Source organism: Arvicola amphibius, chromosome 4 (genome assembly GCF_903992535.2).
Source record: "Arvicola amphibius chromosome 4, mArvAmp1.2, whole genome shotgun sequence".
Classification (NCBI taxonomy): domain Eukaryota; kingdom Metazoa; phylum Chordata; class Mammalia; order Rodentia; family Cricetidae; genus Arvicola; species Arvicola amphibius.
The window spans coordinates 151,699,561-151,724,752 of NC_052050.1; the positions used below are offsets into that span (position 1 = coordinate 151,699,561).

General features: G+C 41.7%; 1 protein-coding gene across 1 annotated transcript in view; it reads left to right on the forward strand.

The window, feature by feature from the left end:
- Positions 1–25,192, forward strand: part of Csmd1 (CUB and Sushi multiple domains 1) — a 1,175,551-nt gene that overhangs the window by 1,076,478 nt on the left and 73,881 nt on the right. Inside the window, exons 46-49 of the mRNA XM_042054928.1 lie at positions 778–891; positions 17,595–17,783; positions 21,421–21,567; positions 24,231–24,419. Coding sequence (XP_041910862.1) covers positions 778–891; positions 17,595–17,783; positions 21,421–21,567; positions 24,231–24,419 — 639 coding nt within the window. The remainder of the gene's footprint in view (positions 1–777; positions 892–17,594; positions 17,784–21,420; positions 21,568–24,230; positions 24,420–25,192) is intronic.

Here is a 25,192-nt window from a genome sequence, read left to right on the forward strand (position 1 = left end):
TCTTGTCGTTTGAAGACTTTTGCTCTGTGGCATTTGCTACTAATTTTCTTTGAAGTTTTCTGAGTCTGTCTTAGAATGTATTTGACTGTAATAATAGCCTCCAAATGAAAAGTCATTGTAGGATATACTTAATGATAATTATGAGAAACCTTTCATTCAGAAACTTTTATTTAAAAATGTTCCGGCTGCTTTGCTTTCAGTCACGGTCTCAGCCATTCGTCATCTGGTCCTCTTAAGAACCCAGCCACAGCATATGGTGGCTGTGCGGTTATTAAAACCCAGGATTTCTCAGACTTAATTACAAATCCATATTCCCGTGGTCACACCTTGTTGCAGAATGCTGGTGACATCATGTTGTCCAATTCCTGCTCTTCTTATGATGGCTGGGCTAACTGGAACCATGGGGTCTCCCTGGGCCGGACCATGGGCAGGCCCTGTTGGGTTTGTTGAAGCCGTTCCCACATTCTACTCCACAGCCTTGCCTAGGTACCAAAAATCAATGGCATTTTCATTTATCTGACGAAGCATTTGGAAAGCGGGACACATGGTTGTGTTGGTCAAGGAAGGGGACAGATAGATATGGTCATTTTTAGTAATACCAAGTTTTATAAACTAAGAGCTGAAATCTGGCTTTTCAGCGACACACATAAAGTGAATGTAGACACCCTTTCCGAAGCGGTTTACTATGGACACAGTCCATTAAGCAGTCACGAATGACTGGCCCAGTCACATCCGTCAAACATTCTGGGAATGGTGATCCCAGGTTGATTCTTTCAGGGGACTTCGTGAAGTACCAGTGCCACCCTGGGTACACGCTGTCTGGGAGCGACACGCTGACATGTAAACTTAGCTCTCAGCTCCAGTTCCAAGGCTCTCCGCCCACCTGTGAAGGTATGTCCAGTCCTGCAGCTTTGGTTGCTCTGATAGTCTCTGGGGATGGGTTTGAATTTGACCCAGGTCTGTGCTGAGTCAATTCCACAGTATAAACAAGTTGCCAACAGAAGTGTTGGAGAACTTTTTGACTTTTAGTCCACCCTCAAAAATAAACCTAAGCCATACTTTCTGCAACCAGTGCATCATGGGAATGTTCAAATACAATAAGATTGAAATATTAAATATTAAATAAAAAATAAATATTAAAGAACAGCTGATATCTGTCCCTGATATTATAGCCTGTCTCCTCATCTCTGTACTCTGCCTCATAAGTTTTGCGTCCATCCCAAGCACACTGAGCATGCTGGGATTTTCCTGTCGGTACTTCCTCTGGATTTAGGTGTCTGGTGTTTAACCCTTTGCGTATAAAATGTATAAACAATGAAATATATCCACTTTAGGTTTTGTATATGCCTCTAAAATAGACTGACCATATACTGGGACTTATACAATTTGCAATAAAAAAACAGGGTTCTAGGCTGCACCCATTGGTTCACTTAAGAAAAGTAATTTAGTAGGGACCACTCTGAAGTACAGTGGAAGACAGCCTCAGGTGGTCCGGGTAGGTCAGACACAGCTTCTCCATTCACTGCCAGTGCTTTCAACGTAGTTTAATCCATCACAGCTCTGATCAGGAGCCTTTGAGAGCAGGGTGCTCACCCTTCCCTGGAATGTGGCTTTGCCACACACAGAAGAAGAAATATCAGAAAGGGCATGTGTTAAAGGGACCAGAGGCCCAGCCCAGGCTCCTCAAGTGATTGGCAGGTCTCTCTCCTTTGCCAATCACATACAAGGGAGCCAGCTACTTCTGCACTTGCAGAAGGGGCTGAAAGTACTTGGTGAATATCAGGTGAGTTTTCTCATGTAGGCACCTCACAAGTGGTTTCTCTGCACTGTGGAAGTGCCAGCTTTACCAACTTGCCTATAATCTGTCTATCTATCCATCCATCCATCCATCCATCCATCCATCCATCCATCTATCTATCTATCTATCTATCTCATTTTTTGTTAGTTTGTTTTTTGAGACAAGGTTTCTTTTTTTGGCATTTTAACTGTTTTTTTGGTTTATTTTTTTATATTTAAAAAATTTCCATCTCCTCCCCTCTTCCTCTCCCTTCCCTCCTCTCCCCTCCTCCCATACCTCCCCTCCCTCTTCAGGCCAAGGAGCCATAGGGTTCCCTACTCTATGTTAAGACCAAGGTCCTCCCAACTCCCCCCAGGTCCAGGAAGGTGATCAACCAAGCTGAGAAGGCTCCCACAGAGCCTGTCCATGCAGAAGAGTCAAAGCTCAGCGCCTTTGTCCTTGGCTTCTCAGTCAACCTCCACCGTCGGCCACATTCAGAGAGTCTGGTTTGGTCTCATGTTCCATCAGTCCCAATCCAACTGGAGTTGGTGATCTACCGTTAGTTCTGTCCCACCGTCTCCATGGGTGAACGCACCCTTCACGGTCCTGACTTTTTTTCTCATATTCTCTCTCCTTCTGCTACTCATCAGGACCTTGGGAGCTCAGTCCAGTGCTCCAATGTGGGGCTCAGTCATTTTCTTCATCTATCGCCAGGTGGAAGTTCTATGGTGATATGCAAGAAATTCATCAGTATGGCTATAGGAACTGGCCTTTTCAGGCTCCCTCTCCTCTGCTGCCCAAGGAACTAGCTGGGGGCGTCTCTCTGGAAACCTGGGAACCCCTCTAGGGTCAAGTCTCTTGACAGCCCTCAGACGGCTCCCTAAATTAAGATATATGCTTCCCTGCTCCCATATCCACCCTTCCTGTATCCCAAGCATCCCATTCCTCCGAGCTCCCCCCATTCTCCCCTTCACGCTTTTCTCTCCCCATCTTCCCTTGGCCCTGTCTCGCCCAACCCTCAAGTTCCCAATTTTTGCCTGGCAATCGTGTCTACTTCCAATATCCAGGAAAATTACTATATCTTTTTTTGGGGGGTTCACCTTCTTATTATCTTCTCAAGGATCCCGAATTATAGGCTCGATGTCCTTTAATTATGGCTAGAAACCGATTATGAGTGAGTACATCCCATGTTCATCTTTTTGGGTCTGGGTTACCTCACTCAGAATAGTGTTTTCTATTTCCATCCATTTGCATGCAAAATTCAAGGTGTCATTGTTTTTTACCGCTGAGTAGTATTCTAACATGTATATATTCCACAGTTTCTTCATCCATTCTTCCACTGAAGGGCATCTAGGTTGTTTCCAGGATCTGGCTATTACAAATAATGCTGCTATGAACATAGTTGAGCAAATGCTTTTGTAGTATGATTGGGCATCTCTTGGGTAGATTCCCAATAGTGGAATTGCTGGGTCCTGGGGTAGGTTGATCCCCAATTTCCTGAGAAACCGCCACACTGCTTTCCAAAGTGGTTGCACAAGTGTGCATTCCCACCAGCAATGGATGAGTGTACCCCTTACCCCACAACCTCTCCAGCAAAGGTTATCATTGGTGTTTTGGATTTTAGCCAATCTGACAGGTGTAAGATGATATCTCAAAGTTGTTTTGATTTGCATTTCCATGATAGCTAAGGAGGTTGAGCATGACCTTAAGTGTCTTTTGGCCATTTGAACTTCTTCTGTTGAGAATTCTCTGTTCAGTTCAGCGCCCCATTTTTTAATTGGGTTCATTAGCATTTTAAAGTCTAGTCTCTTGAATTCCTTATATATTTTAGAGATCAGACCTTTGTCAGTTGCAGGGTTGGTGAAGATCTTTTCCCAGTCAGTAGGCTGCCTTTGTGTCTTAGTGACAGTGTCCTTTGCTTTACAGAAGCTGCTCAGCTTCAGGAGGTCCCATTTATTTAATGTTGCCCTTAATGTCTGTGCAGCTGGGGTTATATGTAGGAAACGGTCTCCTGTGCCCATTTGTTGTAGAGTACTTCCCACTTTCTCCTCTATCAAGCTCAGTGTGTTCAGATTAATATTGAGGTCTTTAATCCATTTGGACTTGAGTTTTATGCATGGTGATAGATATGGATCTACTTTCATTCTTCTACAGGTTGACATCCAGTTATGCCAGCACCATTTGTTGAAGATGCCCTCTTTCTTCCATTGTGTACTTTTGGCTCCTTTATCAAAAATCAGGTGTTCATAGGTTTGTGGTTTAAGATCCAGGTCTTCTATATGATTCCATTGGTCGACTTCTCTGTTTTTATGCCAATACCAAGCTGTTTTCAATACTGTAGCTCTGTAATAGAGTTTGAAGTCAGGGATGGTAATGCCTCCAGAAGTACCTTTATTGTATAAGATTGTTTTGGCTATCCTGGGTTTCTTGTTTTTCCATATAAAGTTGATTATTGTCCTCTCAATATCTGTGAAGAATTTTGATGGGACCTTGATGGGGATTGCATTGAATCTATAGATTGCTTTTGGTAGAATTGCCATTTTTACTATATTGATCCTCTCAATCCACAAGCAGGGGAGATCCTTCCATTTTCTGGTATCCTCTTCAATTTCTTTCTTCAAAGACTTAAAGTTCTTATCAAATAAATCCTTTACTTCCTTGGTTAGAGTTATTCCCAGATATCTTATGCTATTTGTGGCTATTGTGAAAGGTGATACTTCTCTGATTTCCCTCTCTGCTTCCTTATCCTTTGTGTATAGGAGGGCGACTGATTTTTTGGAGTTGATCTTGTAGCCTGCCACATTACTGAAGGAGTTTATCAGCTGTAGGAGTTCTTTGGTGGAGTTTTTGGGGTCGCTTATGTACACTATCATATCATCTGCAAATAACGAAAGTTTAACTTCTTCCTTTCCAAATCGAATCCCCTTGATTCCCTTATGTTGTCTTATTGCTATTGCTAGAACTTCAAGCACTATATTGAAGAGATAAGGAGAGAGTGGACAGCCTTGTCGTGTTCCTGAATTTAGTGGGATTAGTTTTGAGTTTCTCTCCATTTAATTTGATGTTAGCTGTCGGCTTGCTGTAAATAGCTTTTATTATATTTAGGAATGACCCTTGTATCCCTAATCTCTCCAAGACCTTTATCATAAAAGGGTGCTGAATTTTGTCAAATGCTTTTTCAGCATCTAATGAGATGACCATATGGTTTTTTTCCTTCAGTTTATTTATATGATGGATTACATTGATAGATTTTCGTATGTTGAACCAGCCCTGCATCTCTGGGATGAAGCCTACTTGATCATAGTGGATAATTTTTCTAATGTGTTCTTGGATTCGGTTTGCCAGTATTTTATTGAGAATTTTTGCGTCAATGTTCATGAGTGAGATTGGCCTGTAATTCTCTTTCTTGGTTGAGTCTTTGTGTGGTTTAGGTATCAGGGTAACTGTAGCTTCATAGAAGGAATTTGGCAGTGAATCTTGTGTTTCTATATTATGAAATACCTTAAGGAGTATAGGTATTAGGTCTTCTTGGAAGTTCTGGTAGAATTCTGTAGTGTGGAGCTGCGGGCGGCTTCCCACCGCCTGGCTCCCGGCCACCGGCTAGCTTATGCCCCAAAATAATTACACGGAAACTGTATTCTTTTAAATACTGCCTGGCCCATTATTTTCAACCTCTTTCTCACATCTTGACTAACCCATATCTAATAATCTTTGTAACACCATGAGTGGTGTCTTACCGGGGAAGATTCAGCATGTCTGACCTGGTGGCTTGCTCCATCGCATCTGGCCTCTCTCTGAGGAGAGGCACAGTGGTCTGCCTCACTTAGGAGAGGCGTGGCAATTGTCTGAGCCATCTACCTCACTTCCTTCTTGTTCTGTCTACTCCACCCACCTAAGGGCTGGCCAAGGCAGTTTCTTTATTAACAAATGAAATCAACAGATAGATAGAAGACACACCTACATCATTTCCCCTTTTTCTGTTTAAACAAAAAAAGAAGGCTTTCACTTTAACATTGTAAAATTACATATAACAACAGTTATCAAGTAAGAATTATAGTTACAATATTTATATCTACTTTCTTTTATCATAACTAAGGAAAACTATAACTATCTATCTATTCTTCAACTCCATCAAAGACTCCAGAAGGATATAATATTACCTAGGTGAACAAGAAGTAAGCTACTTCCAAAACTCTAGAAATCACAGAGACATCTTGCTGCCTGGACAGTCACCCAAAGTTCTTTTGTACTATTGGGGCATCCATCTTCAGCCTACAGGCCCATAAGTATCCAGCAGACATTTTTATGCAGCAGGGAATTTCAAAGGCAATTCAGTCACTATCTGCTGTGTCCTTCAGAATGTCTCGCAGACTCTTTCTTGAATCAGGAACCCCGAAAGATCATCTCACATTTAGGCAAGTTCAGCAGTCCTCTCTCTAAGGGTTCTCTGTGTCCAGTTTATGCAAGAGTCCAGGCAAGAGCAGTTTCTTGCCCAATGGCTATCAAACTCCATAAGGAGCCTCTTAGATGCCCATCTTCGTCTTGAAGTAGCTGGTGCTGCCAGGAGCAGACATGTCTCGTCCTGAAAAGCCCTAAGTTATTAAAACATCTAAAATGCGATATTCTGTAGTCTTTGAAAGATATGAAGAATGCCTATGTAACTTAAATATATCTCTATATAGCTAGAAAATCTAACTTACATAACTACAAGTTTTACTATTATTGATAACTATCCATTAACAACCTATATACATTACATTATTAAATGAACTACACAACCACAATACATTAATCAGTATCAGAAATATATATACATATAACAAAATTGACCTTAAATTTAAATCACTAAAGCAAAATCCATATCAATGCAAATTACTCATCTCCATATTATATCCCCCTTTAAATGTAAAAGAACACTTATAAACAATATTTGGGAACATGGGCGCAGTTATTTCTCTCCAAACTGCTTCCTGCTGAATGGGGATGCTGTTAATCAGATATTTCATGGTGTAACCTGTGTGCCAGGTTCATCTCAGTCATCAGTTGGGTGAAGTAATTTTCTGAAGTTGTTCACAGCAACCTTTCAGGAGGGCGTGGTCTATCATACCATATTGGGATAGAAGCAATCCAATGGGTCTCATTTTCTATAAAAATAAAAGAAGAATCTCTTTTCCAAAGTATCATATCCTTAGATCCAAATTCTGAAGTGAAGGTATTTTCAAAATATCTATCTTGGATTAGTTCAGCAGCATTTGTAATCAAATATCTTTTAGCAGCTGTTGCTCCTTCCTCAGCATTCAAACAATTCAAAGAGAGCATAATAGTATACAGTACCAAGATTCTCTGTGTATTTTCCATCTTTGTGTGGCTTTATTTTTACCTCTACTATTTCGTTTATTTTTACTTTTATTTTTTTGAGACAGGTTCTCTGTATATCTTTGTCCTGGAATAACTCTGTAGACCAGGCTGTCCTTGAACTCTCAGAAATCCGTCTGTCTCTGCCTCCCCAGTGCTGGGATTAAAGGTGTGTGCTACAACACCTTGAACTCACAGAGATCTTTCCGTCTCTGCCTCCCAGGCATTCGGATTAAAGGTGTCTTCTGCCACACCTTGAGGTCACAGAGGTCAATCCACCTCTGCCTCCCAAGTGTTGGGATTAAAGGTGTGTACCACCACAACAAACTACTTCCTTTTTTTTCTTTTTACTTTTAAGAACTTTAACCTTTAGCCTGCATATATTTTTAACACAGTGTAAACCACTTAGACATTTTCTTCGACTTTGAATTTTTCTTTTACTGTATATCTCTCTTTCTGACTACATGAGTCTTTACCAAACAATATCAGTAGGACTAAAGCCGTGACTTTGACAGCTAGATCCAGCCCATTCCTTAGCTTTCCAGCCTCATGGCAGAGGTACCAGCTGTAGCCATGTTTATCACCACAACTCTGTGGTGGTTCAAGGTACTTGCCAGCAAGCAAGCTGCAACAGTGTTAAACAACAATCAAAAGCTCCATAGTTAGGACCGCCTGCTTGAAAGAGTCAGAGTTTGCCATGGCAGGACGGACCAGAACGCCAGCATTTTAAAACAGCACTTTTTTCCTGCTACCGCTGAAAACAAACAAGCATGCAGTCAGCTTTTCATCAACACCGTTTAAGTGTTTTGTGGCAGGACCTCTTAATGAGCTGCAGGGTTTGCAGCTGAAGCTGAGTCAGGAAGCCTCTCTTAGATGAGAGCGCTTGCTCAGACCCGAGAAGTTGCTGTTATCAAGAAAACATGCTTTATTCTTTCCCAAGCTTTCTCAAGCTTTCTGTGGATTCAGTTGTCCACGTTGAGCGCCACTCTGTAGTGTGGAGCTGCGGGCGGCTTCCCACCGCCTGGCTCCCGGCCACCGGCTAGCTTATGCCCCAAAATAATTACACGGAAACTGTATTCTTTTAAATACTGCCTGGCCCATTATTTTCAACCTCTTTCTCACATCTTGACTAACCCATATCTAATAATCTTTGTAACACCATGAGTGGTGTCTTACCGGGGAAGATTCAGCATGTCTGACCTGGTGGCTTGCTCCATCGCATCTGGCCTCTCTCTGAGGAGAGGCACAGTGGTCTGCCTCACTTAGGAGAGGCGTGGCAATTGTCTGAGCCATCTACCTCACTTCCTTCTTGTTCTGTCTACTCCACCCACCTAAGGGCTGGCCAAGGCAGTTTCTTTATTAACAAATGAAATCAACAGATAGATAGAAGACACACCTACATCAGAATTCCACATTGAAACCATCTGGTCCTGGGCTCTTTTTGGTAGGGAGGTTTCTGATAACAGTTTCTAATTCTTCGCGACTAACAGGACTATTTAGAGCATTTACCTCGTCCTGGTTTAACTTTGGTATATGGTATTTATCTAAAAAACTTTCCATTTCTTTTACATTTTCCAATTTTGTGGCATACAGGCTTTTGTAGTAAGATCTAATGATTCTCTGAATTTCCTCTGTGTCTGTGGTTATGTCCCCCTTTTCATTTATGATCTTATTAATTTGCGTGTTCTCTCTCTGCCGTTTGATTAGTTTGGCTAAGGGTTTGTCAATCTTGTTGATTTTCTCCAAGAACCAGCTTTTTGTTTCATTGATTCTTTGGATTGTTTTCTGTGTTTCTATTTTGTTGATTTCTGCCCTCAGTTTGATTATTCCCAGTCTTCAACTTCTCCTAGGTGAGTCTGCTTCGTTTTTTTCCAGAGCTTTCAGGTGTGCTGTTAAGTTACTAATGAGTGCTTTCTCTGTTTTCTTTAAGTGGGCACTTAGTGCTATGAACTTTCCTCTTAGCACTGCTTTCATTGTGTCCCATAGATTTGAGTATGTTGTGTCTTTGTTTTCATTAAATTCAAGAAAGACTTTAATTTCTTTCTTTATTTCTTCCTTGACCCAGGTGTGGTTCAGTAGTTGACTGTTCAGTTTCCACGAGTTTGTGGGCTTTCTGGGGGTAGCATTGTTGTTGATTTCTAATTTTAATCCATGGTGATCCGATGAGACACAGGTGGTTACTAATATTTTTTGGTAACTGTGGAAGTTTGCTTTGTAACCAAGTATATGATCAATTTTCGAAAAGGTTCCATGAGCTGCAGAGAAGAAGGTATATTCTTTCCTATTTGAGTGGAATGTTCTATAGATGTCTGTTAAGTCCATTTGGTTCATTACCTCCATTAAGTCTTTCAATTCTCTGTTAGGTTTCTGTCTGATTGACCTGTCCATTGGTGAGAGAGGAGTGTTGAAGTCTCCAACTATTAGTGTGTGTGGTTTGATGGCTGCCTTGAGTTCTAGAAGTGTTTCTTTTACATAAGTGGGAGCTTTTATATTAGGGGCATAGATATTCAGGACTGAGACTTCATTCTGATGGATTTTTCCTGTTATGAGTATAAAGTGTCCCTTTCCATCTCTTCTGATTGATTTTAGTTTGAAGTCAACTTTGTTAGAAATTAGTATGGCCACACCGGCTTGTTTCTTAGGTCCATTTGCTTGATAAACCTTTTCCCAACCCTTTACTCTGAGTAGGTGTCTGTCTTTGTGGTTGAGGTGTGTTTCTTGTAAACAGCAGAATGTTGGATCCTGTTTTCGTATCCAGTCTCTTAGCCTGTGCCTTTTTATAGGTGAATTGAGTCCATTGATATTAAGTGATATTAATGACCAGTGGTTGTTAACTCCGGTCATTTTTTTGTAGTAGAGTTTGTGTGTTTCCCTTCTTCTAGTTGTGCTGGTGAAGGGTCGTTAGATGCCTGAGTTATTGTGGGTGTTGTTGGACTCCTTGGTTTGTGGTTTTCCTTCTATTACTTTCTGCAAGGCTGGATTTGTGGCTACGTATTGTTTAAATCTGTTTTTGTCCTGGAATATCTTGTTTTCTCCATCGATGGTGAATGCAAGCTTTGCTGGGTATAGTAGTCTAGGCTTGCATCCATGTTCCCTTAGTGTCTGTAGCACATCTATCCAAGCTCTTCTGGCTTTCATTGTTTCCATTGAGAAATCAAGTGTAATTCTGATAGGTTTCCCTTTATATGTTACTTGACCTTTTTCCTTTGTAGCTCTTAATATCTGTTCTTTATTCTGTATGTTTTGTGTTTTGATTATTATATGGCGCGGGGATGCTTTCTTTTGATCCAGTCTATTTGGTGTTCTGTAGGCTTCTTGTACCTTCATAGGAACATCCTTCTTTAGGTTGGGGAAGTTTTCTTCTATAATTTTGTTGAATATGTTTTCTGGGCCTTTGAGTTGTAATTCTTCTCCTTCTTCTACCCCATTTATTCTTAGGTTTGGTCTTTTCATGGTGTCCCAGATTTCCTGGATGTTTTGTGTTAAGAATTTGTTAGATTTGTTTAGTTCTTTAGTCTGTGAATTTATTTCCTCTATAGTATCTTCAGAGTCCGAGATTCTTTCTTCCATCTCTTGTATTCGGTTGGAAATACTTGTCTCTGAAGTTTCTGTTCGTTTACTCAGAGTTTCCATTTCCAGTCTTCCCTCAGATTGTGTTTTCTTCATTACCTCCATTTCATTTATCAGGTCTTGTACTGTTTCCCTTACCTGTTTGATTGCTTTTTCTTGTTTTTCTTGTTTTTCTTGGGTATCTTTGAGAGATTTATTTATTTCGTCTACCTTTTTGTTTGTCATCTCCATTTCTTTATGGCAGTTTTTTACCTCCTGTTTAAGGTCCTCTATTATTTTCATAAAGTACTGTTTAAGGTTGGTTTCTTCTATATCTTCTGGGGTAGGGTGTTCAATTCTTGTTGTTTCGGGATGTCTGGATTCTGGTGATGTCATGTTGCCTTTCATGTTGTTGGAGGAGCTCCTGCATTGGCGCCTGCCCATCTCTTCCTTCAAATGGAGCCGGGAGGCGCTTGGTGTCCTAGACCAATCTTTGCTGTGACTGAATCTGGTTGGATTTCCCCAGTGCCAGAGCAGGACCTATTCCTTGCGGCACAATCTGAAGAAGCCCGCACTCCCTTGCAGGAATCCTCAGACCTGCCTGGAGGCCAGAGTCTGACCCCTTTGGGTGGATGGCCTTAGTACAGGAGCAGGACACCTGAAAACACTAGGGAAGGCAGTCCAGATGGAATTCCACTGCACAGGATCAGGGATTCCAGGCAGCCCAGGGATGCCACCTGGACAAAAGGGCCAAGGTGGGGGCAGGGCAGGATGGAATATCATACAGCGAACCTGACAGCACAATCTGAAGGAGCCCTCACTCCCTTGCAGGAATCCTCAGCCCTGCCTGGAGGCCAAAGTCTGACCCCTTTGGGTGGATGGCCTTAGTACAGGAGCAGGACACCTGAAAACACTAGGGAAGGCTTGGGAGAGGCAGGGACGTGAGAAACAAAGACAAGCCTGCAAAGGGAGCTGGGGGAGGGGGTCTGTGCTCTCTTCCAGGGCAGGTTGCCCCAGGGTCCGCACCCACTCACCAGTCCAGATGGAACTCCAGGGCCGAGACATTTCTTTGTATTGCTTTAGAACCTGTCCTGGTACTCGCTCTGTAGCCCAGGCTGGCCTCGAACTCACAGAGATCCACCTGCCTCTGCCTCCCGAGTGCTGATATTAAAGGTGTACCCTACCACTGCCTGACTCCTATGATTTTTCTGACATTCAAACCCATGCACTTGTTGTGTCTGGCTGCCTAATGACACCTGAGGCCTTGTGACTTGATGAGGAATCGTCCATGTCTCCTTGCGAGCAGGACACCATCTCCCACAACCTGGTAAATGGGCTGCTCTTTGGAGTGAATGACCACTGAATGTTCACAGACACTTAAAAAAAAAGCCCCATAACCAGAATCGCTAAGCACAGGGGGCTCACTGTTTTGGAAAGCTGCCACACTGGAGAGCAGCCACCCCAGTCTGCTCCAGGTAGAGTGGATGAAACCACGATGCATCATTATCCTTTAGGTCCTCAGGGACCAAGGTGGGGCATAGGATTAGGAGACCTGAGCCATTTTCTTGGATAACTGAGTGTCTCTACTGTATTGGCACAGTGTCAATGGTCTCGGGATTCCCTTCTCAAGATGAGAGAACATACAGTGTTGAACTTTTGCCATTTTATACTCAGGCATTTTAAAGGGTCCATTTTCATCTCAACGTTTCTCAGAATGGACGGGTTGAGAAAAGCCCAGAAAAGGCGCACATGTTTGTTTCGGGTTCCACTCAGAATGAGGACCACTCCTTCGTGACATTGTCCTGACCAGATTAACTCAGTTTCTATTGAAATGAAGTTTAACTCACGTCCATCCCCCAAACAGAGTAAGCCCACACAACTGTGGGCCCATAATCTCAGAGTTCCCTGTGCACAACCACACGTGCACACAGCCTTCCATTGTCTCAACTTCAGCTCTGTCTGGAATGGGGAGCCCATGACTTCCCAACTCTGTCACTACTGTTCCCAACAGCCCTGGGCTCATTTTCCTTTTGAGGCAAATTCATTAAAAAGAGATGAGAATGATCTTGGCTCTGTTTCTCTATGCAACTCATTGCTTTGAAAGCATTCAGTTCCTATCTTACACCTGACCTGAATCACTTAAGCACTTAATTTTAATCTTTCTCTATTTTCTAATTATTTTGTAGGGCTCAAGTGGGGGTCAGTCCCTCAATAAATTCTTGATGTGAAATCGTGTTCACTTTGAATCTTACTTCTTCAAATATTATACACACTCTTACTGGTCCCCTGAAAGCCATCAACCAGTTTTGGGGAAGGATAATAGGAAGGGATGCAGACTGAGTTCTGGAAGGTTGCAGTGTGTTCTGGGAATATCCTGTCACGTCAAATCTACCTTACTACTGAGCAAGAGCTGTCAGCAAAGTAGTACTTCCCATGTTCAGGGACAAAGCATGTTTTAAGGGAGACGGAACACTGAATAAAGCATCGGAAGCAGGGAAAGGTGCATGGTACCCCAAAAAAGGAGCAACTTGCCCTGTGGAATTTTTAGGGAAAGGGTACTAAGAGCTGGCTCTCTCAGAGCCTGGCTTTTAAGGGGTCTTGACTGAAAAGTGGCTTCATCCTACAGACCACTAGGAGCTCACACTAGTCTTCAGCACATACATTAGAAATAGACTTGGGCCAGCAAGCTAGCTCAGTGTGTAAGGGTACTTGTCATCAAGCCTGACTACGTGAGTTCAAATCCTGGGTCCCACATGGTAGAAGGAGAGCTTAGCTCTTAGCCTTTGTTCTCTGAGCTCCATGTGAATGTGTTAGTACATGTAGCCCTCTCTCTCCTGCCATCTTCTACCTCTCCCTCGCTCTTTGTCTCTAGCACACATCTCAATGCACATGAAGGAAAAATACGTTCAAAATTTAGAAACATGCATCTGTGGTCCTTTAATCCCAGTACCCAGGAGGCAGAAGTAGCAGTTCTCTGTGGGTGTGAGGCCAGCCTGGTCTACATAAAGGAACTCTGTCTCAAAGGCAAAACAAAACAAAAAGAAAAAGAACTGGGCAGTGTTCATTGAAGGGAACCCAAGTCTGGTTTGGGATGAGCTTCCTCTGGAGGAAACAGCAGGAGGGCAATTAGGTGATTGTTGTATTCTTTCCACATGGCCACACCCCAGCCCCTGTAGGTTTCAGTGATCGAGTCCCCCATTTTCTTAGGGTCTTACAGTTTCCACAGCTCTCTCATCGTATATGCGTTTTGTTGTTGTTGTTATTTGTTTTCTTAATATTTGTTTTTTAAGAACTTCATACTTGAGTACCGTATTTACACCATTTCCAGTCATCCCTCCCCATTCCAACTCCTTCCATCCCTTCCCCAACTCCTTCTTACACTCATGACCTTCTCTAAGTTCTTTTTTATTGTTTAAATTTACTCATTTATTTAATTACTGTTCTTTCTGATGTGTCTTTCTCTGCCTCCAGAGCATTGGTATTAAAGGTGTGCACCACCACACCCAGCTAAGGGGTTAACGATAAGAAATCCTAGTTCAAGCTCCTAACTCTGAGTTATTTTTGCTGATGTCTTGAAAGATGTTTTAAACAATGCTCTCATGTTTTAAGCTAGAAAGAAAGGAAGAAAGGAAGAAAGGAGAGAGAGGAAGAGGAGGGAGGGAGAGAGAGAGGAAGAGGAGGGAGGGAGAGAGAGAGGGAGAGAGGGGGGGAGCGAGAGAGGAAGGAAGGAGGGAGGGAGGTAGGGAGGGAGGGAGGGAGGGAGGGAGGGAGGGAGGAAAGGAAGGAAGGAAGGAAGGAAGGAAGGAAGGAAGGAAGAAAGAAAGTGCTTCTGAATATGCCACGTGCAGGTATCTCTGATGGCCCTTCCCTGTAAGCAGACATTTTCTCAAATGTCTTTTGAGGTACAAAGGGCTTTAACAGTATCATTGCTGCTGGAGCAATGAGAAAATCAGCTTCAGGGGAGAGTTGGAACCTTGATGCTAGCTGAGTTTCTCCTGGCAACAGTTTATAGCAGCTCCCATGAAGGAGTAATTCCCAGGAAACAGTAGGGCAGGCAGGAGAAAACAGAGACATTTGGGCCTGTTGAGAAATATATTCAAACGTGTCTTGGAATAATATTTGGGCCTGGGAAAAATAGCATTAAGTGTGGCAAGAAACTTGATAAAATGGCTTTGCTTATATTTTCAGTTTGATTTATCTACTAAGCCAAAGAGAACATTTTAAGAATAGAAGGGGTAAGAATGAGTCTGCTTAGGGCTGCTTCTGATTTGGATAACTGCTCTGTGCCCCAGCCCTGGAGGTGACGATGGTTTTCCAGGTGGCTTTCAGCAACTCACTGCAAAGTTTCTTAGTTCCAGATGGTCTGAAGTTCGGTGTCATTTGAAACTCTAGCTGCAGTGGTAGGGTAGACAAGGTGGAAGCCAGACTGAATATTTCCCCAGTGAAACACAGAGAACGGGCTCTGCTTGGTCGCACCTGCCTGCTGAGGAAAGGAGGGTGCGTAGCCAGGACATTTTCAGTTTCCATACTCCCTCTGCCCATATGGCGTCTTCTATTTAAGAAAGACATTTACATCTGCCACATCTTGCTTAACCCTGAGGGGTAGCTGTTACAACCCTCTATTTTTAGCAGAAAGTGAAAAAAAAAAGGTGTTGGCTCTCATTGCAACATGGAATCAGGTCCATGAAATCCCTGGTTCTGTAGTCTCAAGCCCACACAGGTGTGCACAGACACAAAGCCCAATCTATGAGCTGCGTTCTATTTAAAAATATCAGCGTGTCCAACCTGCAATGGGCAAAGTAGATTTTACAAAGTGGTCTTGTCACTGATTGAATGGGTGTGCATCTTAGTGAGCACAAAGACAAAACATACAACAGAAGATAAAACAGTAGAGAGATTCATTGCCTATAGGAAGGGAGGGGCAGGAGGAATATTTCTAAAGCAAAGGTTTCTCCCGAGGACAGAATCATAGGGGGTTTTATTGTGGGAACCTATATGTATTCCTGTAGGAAAGCCTGTGGATTTGGGCACATTCCTGTGCATACTTAGCACAGGCATACATTATGGAGCATGCGCAGTTTGAGGTTATAGTCCAAGAAGAAAGATCGAAGGTGCATAACTAGGCAAGCACACAGCTTAGAGTCATAGAGTATGTGTTCAAATTAGGAAGAAGACACAGCTCTGCTAGGCATGCTGGGTGTCATGTTATAACAGGCAAGTTTTCTCTAAGTTGCACAGAAGAATAAGCCAGAGCTCTCTCTCACTGGTCTTAGCCAGTTCTTTCTATTTTCCCCAGCCTCAGCTAAAACAAAAAGACAGGACTCAGATGATATGTCAGTGCAAGAGTTTCTTCTTTTTATTTGTTTCTTTTCTGTTGTTGTGAGAATTTTTTTAAAAAAAGACCAAAAGCAACTGCGGGAAGAAAACTTATTTTGACTTATGGTTCCAGAGGAATAAGTGTCCGTCTTGGCGGGGAAGCATGACGGCAGGAATATGAGGCTGAGAGATCACATCTTTGTGACAAACTCAAAGCAACAAAAGGAACCAAAGGAAGCAGGGCATGACGGTATACTCTCAAATCCTATCCCCAGTGATCTACTTCCTCCAGCTCATTGTACCTCCTCAACAGCATGACCACTGTGGACCAAATGTTCACATGCCTGAATCCCTGGGAACATTTTTCATCGAAAGCACCTTTCACCTGCAAGCACCAGTCCTGTGTGATGGCTAACAATGTCACCACCATCACTGGGGAAAGTAGGACGTTTGACTGAGCTCCATCTGTGACTTCTGTTTGGAATTGTTCTCAGTAATATCACTGTAACTAGTTTATTCTGTGACATTTTAGGACTTAGACCTATAATACGTTTTAAGGATTCTGTGATAGATTTAATTGCTTATGTTTTTGTCTAAAAGTCTGCTGAGCTTTAAGGTACATTTCTGTTAGACTCTTCAACTGGATGGGCTACCTTCAAAGATAATGCTTAGAAGTGTCACATCTTATAAGCTTTTCCCACCTGTGTTTGAGAAGTATCGTCATTTTGAAATGTTTGTACAGATAACACACAGTCAACTTGTTAAAATGGGAAAACCCACCAAATGAGATGCCTCTCTTTGAAAAATGCGCATTGTCCTGGGGAAGATCTGGTTACTATTTGCTTAAACTCTATGACTAATTCTGGTGCATTGCTTTTCATGTACTATGGCTGTTCAGGGTTCCTTAGTAGCTCTATACGAAAGCATTTCTGTAATATAACTTACTTCAGCAATGAGAGATAGCGTTAAGAAACTCTTTTGGTGAATTTTACATTTTAAAAAATTAATTAGTTTGGAAGTAACTGGATCAAAATAGAAAGATGAGAAGAAAAATTGTCACCAAACTTGCAGTACCTTAAGTGTTTCAGTAAAAGAAATTTTACTTTAGAAACCGTGGGTCCTGCTGAAATTGTAGCAAACAGTTCAGTGTGGGTTTTGACAGTGTTTCTCTGATTCATTTCATGCCTAAATGGTCACATCAAAAAATTAGATTTTATTTATCTAAGTATAACATGGGCCAGAATAGAAGTGGAATTTTTTAAATAAAGAGCCACATTTTGTTTTATTGCACTGAAGATGAACTATCTGTCTTTATTTTTGCATTGAGATGGCTTGGGTTGCTGTAATGAAACTCATGAGGCTTTATGGGTGCTCCAAAGGTGCAGTGGCCAGTGTTGTGTAGACTCAGTGGAAAGCACACACTGCACACCGTGACTCTCCCTCTCTCCGAGGGGTCTTTGTCCTGTACTAAATGTACTCAGACCTCAACAAACTGCCTCCTTATCCTCTCATGGGATCTGGTGTAGAAAGACACTCTCCATCCCATCAATGCAGGATTCACTGTATTAATGTAGACCTCTGTCTCTTTTCTCTTTAGCACAATGCCCAGCCAATGAAGTACGAACAGAATCTTCTGGAGTGATCCTCAGCCCCGGGTATCCAGGCAACTATTTTAACTCCCAGACATGCGCTTGGAGTATTAAAGTGGAGCCAGACTTTAACATTACTCTCTTTGTGGACACATTCCAAAGTGAAAAGCAATTTGATGCCCTGGAAGTGTTTGATGGTAAGCCTCTTCAATGTGTGTGCCTCAATGCCCTGAGCATCGTTAATGAAAGCACCATCTTGATGCCTCAATGCCAGGATGGGTCAGGTTTGTCTAATTACATCTTCCCACACCCACCATAGCACAAGCCAATCATGATAGAACTTGAGCTTTTTCAGGTATCAGGTGACCTTTGAATAATATTCTTGTGTTGTTTATGTTACAGTTTTCCTGTAGGTAATTGGGTGTGTGTGGGGTGTGTGTGTGTGTCTGTGTGTGTGTTGGGTACTGCTGGGTATTGCAGGGCAATTAAGAGTTCAAGAAGAGGTTTATCATTCCAAATGTCTACTTTTCTAGATATACATGAAAAGAGTGGCTCACACAGGCACGGAGGTGGTAAACAGAGCTGTTTTATGAAGTGCAGTCAAGAGAGTTTGACGCCCAGTGACACTGCTTTCAACACCAGTGTCGTAGTTTTATACAGCTCTCGTAAGCACCTTGAGACAGCTGTGTAGGTAGCTGGATCATCAGCTGCGATAGAAGCAAAGCCAGTGTTTCAGAAGCTTTATCATTTCCAAACAGAGTAGAGCTCAACCCAAGACCGCAGGGCTTTCTCATACTCCCATGGATTTGCCATTGGGTTCAGATTAACCATAACCTGTTCAGTGATAGAAGTTACTTTAATTGATTCTGTGTGTTTCCTTGAGTCTCACTTGATGGATCATGGGAAGTACATCACTTGTGTGGAGAGACCCACAAGAGTCAAGTCCTGCAGATGTCTTCATTGGAAGTGAAACTCTCAGTGTTTTACCTAGAAACAGTAAGCAAACAAAACACATAAAGGAAAAAAGTGCTGCGCAGGCAGTTGTCTCTGTGTGTGCACACAAGTATGGGTGGATGTCGCTATTTGAATCATAAGTAAGTTCTGATATGCGATTGCCGTGAGTTTGTGCATCTCCTCTGTTTCACTTGAATTGGAATATAGAGCACAGTATGTTTATGCTTCTGAACGTCAGGAGCAAATCCCTATCAGTAGTTTTCCACCAATTGCATGTAGTCTGTTATTGTCTCAATATGGTCAGACCGTGACTAAGATTAAAAGCTAGAGACTATACCAGGAGGATGACAACAGTTGCTGCTGTGTTAACAGAGGCTCATGACCTGCATTGCTCTGACTTCACATACTTTTCTATAAAGTGAAAGGTCAGAGATTTGTATGGAGAACTGCTGTAAGTGATGGCTTTTCTCTGCACTGCACACCGTGCCCATCTTATTTCAGCGACACGGGTGCTATTTTATACTTTGTGAGCTGAGCAGAAGTAGGCTGAGCATACCGGCTGTGAGCAGTGTTTGCTCAGAGTACATTATTCTCTGTGGCTCAAGTGTGGCTTTTCCACAATTGCTTAATCATCTCAGAACTCAGAGAAGAATGGTGTCTGAATTACAGTCATGGTTGGCTGCTGAGCCCACAGCACTAGCTATCCGTATCGTGGGAAATGGACCTGCATGTCTACTTTCTCGGCTATTTTTGACACATGCAAGGTAGAGGCCTGCTTTCCAAGACAGGCCTAAGCACTGTGATGTAGACAGAGAACAGATGGAGAACAGCTAGGGGTTGGATGGGAGATTAGCAGCTCTTAGAGATACACTCTTGCATTCTGCCAGTAAAAATGACATTTAAAGTATGGCAAGCTATGGATAATTAATTTACTAGTGGCATTTTGTTTCAGAAGGTACATGATCTTGTTTCAGAGCCATAAACATATCTAACACAGCTCATATTTCTGCCATCTTCCATATAAAGTGGGGTCATCCCTCTGTAGGGGGTAGGCAGGACACTTTGCAGACAGTCATTGGAGATCAACTTTCATAACAAGAAGAGTCATTTCTGGGGACCCTCCACGCCAACTTGCACTCCTTTTATACTTCTTCTTCCTCCTGGGCTCTTGGAATTTCTTTAACCAAGTCTCTGTGACAGAGAATGTTTTCTCAGAACTGGAGAATGAGAGTCGAGGATCCAGGTGTGGTGAAGCTCGTGTCTCTGAACCTCCCCTTGGCGACAGATGTGTCTTCTTCCTGTGGTGGTCATGTGGTCGCTCTCTGTGCATCTGTGTCCCAATCTTTTGTTCTTATAATGCACCACTCAGGCTGGAGTCAGGGCCCATCCCTGCAAAAGCATTTCAACTTAGCTCTCTCTATAGAGAGCACATATCCAGGGGCAGTCACCTTCTGAGTTATTAATGCACATTTGTTCAGAGTCCAACAGAGCTTTGCAGTTTTATTTGGGTGAAAAGTCACTAGAAGTGGTTTGGGTGTATGAGAAAGTGAAGCTATGAGTTGTCAATATTTTTCCACGAATAGAAATTGTATGTGTGATTCAAAGATGGGTGTCACTCGCCCTGATAATGTTTAGCTTACAAATAGCCACAGGAGGCTCATTCTCCAGTTCTCTTCCACATTTGCCAAGAGTGAACTTGTGAAGTGCAGAAAAGCCTGTAGTGTTTTTAAGACCAGGCACTACTGTTTTGTCCACTAATATAAAAGGGAGCTGAACATAACTCCTGTTTCTATACTGTGATTTTTTTCCCTCCCAAGTGATGTGAAGATGCAGTCATAAGAAGTTACATTGGACATTTAATAACTTTGATGTATAAACATTTTAAATACTTTCAAATATACAGAATAAAAATATATGTCAATGATGACTTTTAGCTTATTTTCATACTTACTGGACCTTGTTTATATATGTAAGCAAGGCACAGAGAGTCATTTAGATTGTCCACTAATGCACACGTCCCTTTCTGGTTCTGCTGCGGAGACTAGTATCCCAAAGGAAGAGTCAAGAGGGTCATTGTTGTGAATGTTTCTATAATTAATTCCTCATCTCTCTACTCATATGTCCATCCATCCATCCACCTACCTATCTACCATCCATCACTCCTTCTATTCACCCATTAACCCACCCACCCACCCACCACCCTGCTGTCTATCATCTCTCTGCACATACATTTCTTATATTGAACACATTTGAATTTTTTAAACACTTTGATACTCACCTACAAATGGGTACTTTTAGACATCTATATGCTATACTTGGATTTATGTATATAGATATACATATATTCACTTTATTAACTTTGGGTACTATATAAATTTAATTTCTCCTTATGATATTTCTATAACATAAAGAAAGTTTTGCTCCACAGTTTATCATGAGCAATGATATTAGAATATACATATTTTCTGTATCATAACTTTTGTACCCATGTGCTAGAGTTGATAGAATTGAAACTTCAATTTTACTATATATTACAAAGTTGTTCCCCAAAGTGATTGGCTCAGCTTATACTCCACTGACATCTCAAGAAAGCTTCTAGTTTTTCATAGCTAAGGTATATTATAAGTTGATAAATGATAAAATAATGTTTACATTTTCAAATGCCATGGTTTCCCTCATGTATTTGATTTCTTTCCAGAGTATGTCATTAGTAACGTATATGCTTGACTGCCTATATTTGTTATTATCCTCATTTAAATTTTATTGTTCACCTTGGAAATAAATACCTATAAATATGGACACATGTTTAATCAACAGCTATGAATGATCTGTATTTTGTAGGCACTGGCATCTAAAGGTTTTGTTTTCTGTTTTATTTAGGTTCTTCTGGACAAAGTCCTCTGTTAGTGGTCTTAAGTGGGAACCACACTGAGCAATCCAATTTTACCAGCAGAAGTAACCATCTATACCTCCGCTGGTCTACGGACCATGCAACCAACAAGAAAGGCTTCAAGATTCGCTATGCAGGTGAATAGTAGGGCCTGGACACCAACTGAAAGGGCTTCTAATACCACTTCATTAACAATAGGTTTAGCTTCTGCTGTAGATCTGACTTCTGACAATTAGTGACCAGCAAGAGGAAGAACATATTGAGGAATTACTCTGAGATTCCTAAACTGATGAGCAAACTTGATTAATATTTTAAAATGTCTTCATGAGAGGGTGAATATTAAATTTTTATACCATAGACAACAAAGACATTGTCCTCAGATTACAGTAATATAGTCAAAATTAGCATTGACATTGGGAACAAATGAGAGAAGATTAAATTACATAAAAGGCATAAACAGTAATTGGCTGTGGTCCCTAGCATGCTACTTTATCTGTACTGCATTCTATATATTTATTTTCCTTTACAGAATACATGTACTTTACATTACCAATCTATATTTTGTATGAACATTTACATTGTAAATCTGTATTTGGCATATGCATGTGTGTACTTCCATATCAAAATTTGAGGTATTTTATCCTTTCTCCATATTCTTTAATCATTGTCTGAAGTTGTTCTCTCTATTAAATTGATGAAATATTCACGCACATTAATGCAATGTTAAAACCCATTCACCATCTTCAATAGGATCAGACATAGACCAGCACTTCTCTTACCCTCTGAGAGCACAGGGGTGTTAATTCCTGGCGATTTATGTTTAGTTATGGAGCACAGCCGCTAAGCTTGTCTCGGTCGGCAGTAAGTGGGCTAGTCTTGGAGTCGTGTCTTCCTTGGAAAGATATCATCCAGCTTATTAGTTGCAGGGTCTTTTGAATGACTTTTACTTCCATTGGTGATTTGTGTTTTCAGGGTGGAGTTCAGCCTTGAGGGAGCAAGTACTTCATAGTGTAAATGAACCGCATTTTCTTCATCCATTCTTCAGTTGACAGGCATCCAGGTTGTTGCCACATTGTGCCTAGAACATACTGAAGAAAACACCACCCTCAGGCCAGTTTTACAGACGGCATCTAAGTAGGGATTGGATTAGGACCCTTGTTATAAGGAATGGATTATCAGACTTTCAGCCTGTTTGACTTTATCCAATGTGCAGAAGCGATTGATACAGAGGAAGTCATGGTTAACAGAATATAACCCATGTCATATGCAGTGAGTTCTTTAGCTCACCGGCATGGAACACCTTGACTAACCTCTACCTTCCAAGGCATATTTCCATCCATGCAGTAACAGATTCTCTGTATCCAGCCACATCAGGTGGGGAGCCTGATGAAATAATATGTTTTCCTTATAGAGATGTAAATACATGTCATGTATTAATATGAATATATGTACATGCATATACACATGCATATGATCTATGTAGCATACATTAACTCAGATTTTCACTTAAACTTCAGAGAGACTCTGATGTCTGTTAAGAGTTCATCAAGGGGTGGGCTAGTGTGCTGCAGCTCATAATATTTGATCCACAAGGTCACATCTTATAAATCGGGGCATTTCCTTTGCCTGATGTACATGCTGCAGATCTTCCCAATACGGGCCTGGGCTTTGAGCAATATGATGGGAGAGTGTGTTTTTCAGAAAAAGAACTTGGAGTTTCTAGCATGAACTTTCACTGTATAGTTATTTTCACATATTTATGGGCATCCATTGAGTTTTACGTTATAGTAAAAAACAGATATGTAAAGACAAAAATAATTGTATTTCACTAAATAAGTAAATAGGATGTAGAACCTTTCCGTCATCCAAATGTTGCCTTCTGTATGCCGAAGAGTGTGGCTTTAAAACTAATACCTGTTGGGGGTGGAAAAATTGCTCAGTGGTTAAGAGAACTTTAGGCTCTTGCAGAGGACCCTGGTTTAGTTCCCAGCGCTCCCAACACTCACAACTGCCTGTGACTCCAGTTGCTGTGTTCTGATCACTGAGGGTTCCTGCCTGCATGTGATGTACATACATATACTTAGGCCCCCAAAATTATATATGTATATGTAGTATATTACCATAATATATAATAACTATATTATATATGTATAATACATGCATCCAGACAAAACACTCATAGACATAAAAATAAAATTAAATGGATAAAAACTGATAGTCATCTATAAGTTTGAAAACGTCTCCCAACAAAGGGGATACTTTCATTGCTAACACAAATTTTTTGTAACATGAAGTTCTACATTTTCTACATTTGAGCAAAGATTTTCACTCAAATTTCATATTTTATAAAAGAAGTTTTATGTCTTTACAGTTCATCAGGCCACTAACCTTCGTGTTCTTAATTGCAAAAAAAGTTCAATGCCTCTTTTCTTTGTTTTAATCACCTCTTTCTTAAAATGTAGGGAATGTTTTTGTTGCAGATGTAGTGCCCTAAGCCATACCCCTTCACTTCTCACCCTTGTCTTTATGAGAGGCAGCCTCAGGGTACCTCTTGTGGAGCTCACGGTAAAAATCTTTGTCTTCCTGGCCATGCTGAAGTCAGCATCCTACCTAGTGTTAAATCATAGCACCAGGTTCCCGAGGTTCACAAGAAAACCCTGTGGGGCTTTTAGAGGCTTATTTTTAGAGATGGTGTTTGCTGCTCACTTCCCAGCTTTTAAACACTAAAGACGTTTTGTTTGTGGTATGCCTCTGTCCCATATTGGTTTGTAAACTGCTTCCGTCTGTTCCCATGTCCCAGCTCCTTACTGCAGTCTCACCTCTACGCTGAAGAATGGTGGCATTTTAAATAAAACTACAGGGACCTTGGGGAGCAAGGTCCATTACTTCTGCAAGCCTGGATATCGAATGATTGGCCACAGCAATGCAACCTGCAGGCGGAACCCCGTGGGCGTGTACCAATGGGACTCGATTGCACCGCTTTGCCAGGGTAAGAGATGGCTTCCCATCCCACCCGAGTTGCCGTTCATTGTTCTCATTTTAGTTGTTCCCCAGCGACGGAAGAGACTGGACATGAGAGCTGATAGAGAACAGAATCTGGGTGTCGTCGTCATTGCTCTGCTCATGGATGTGAAAAATACAGGACAAAGAGCATCCTAGGAGAGGAAAACTTATTGGTTCATTGTTCAAGGGTACCACAGGATGCTGTTTCTAGGCTGTATCAGCTAGAGGTCAGGCTGCCTGCTCACTTCCCTGGACAAAGATGCCTAGTAAAGCCAAGACTGCTGCTCAGCTACCTTTGACCTTTCTCTGCTTTTGTTCAGTCTAGGCTTCCAAGTCACAGGAGGGGGCCACTCAAATCCAGGGTGGGTCATCCTCCCTAATTGCTCTTGCCAGCACACCCAGTGTGTGTGTGTGTGTGTGTGTGTGAGAGAGAGAGAGAGAGAGAGAGAGAGAGAGAGAGAGAGAGACTCCTTGGGATTGTAAATCCAGTCAGATTGATAGCTGAGACTTGCCACCACAGTAGGTTTATGACAGCACAGTTAAGCTTCCCATTGATAAAGCAAACATTGCTAACATTTGCAGAAGGTTCCCGTGAATCTGCACTGCCCGAATCCAGAAAATGAACAGTAGTCCCTGGGCTGTAGCTACAGTTATTCTAATTATAATGTGCACTTTATCTTGAATTTTTTTAAAAAAAAAGAGGCATTCTCCCATGAGCATTCCAAAAAGCTTTTCTTGATCATTGTATTATTTCAAAAT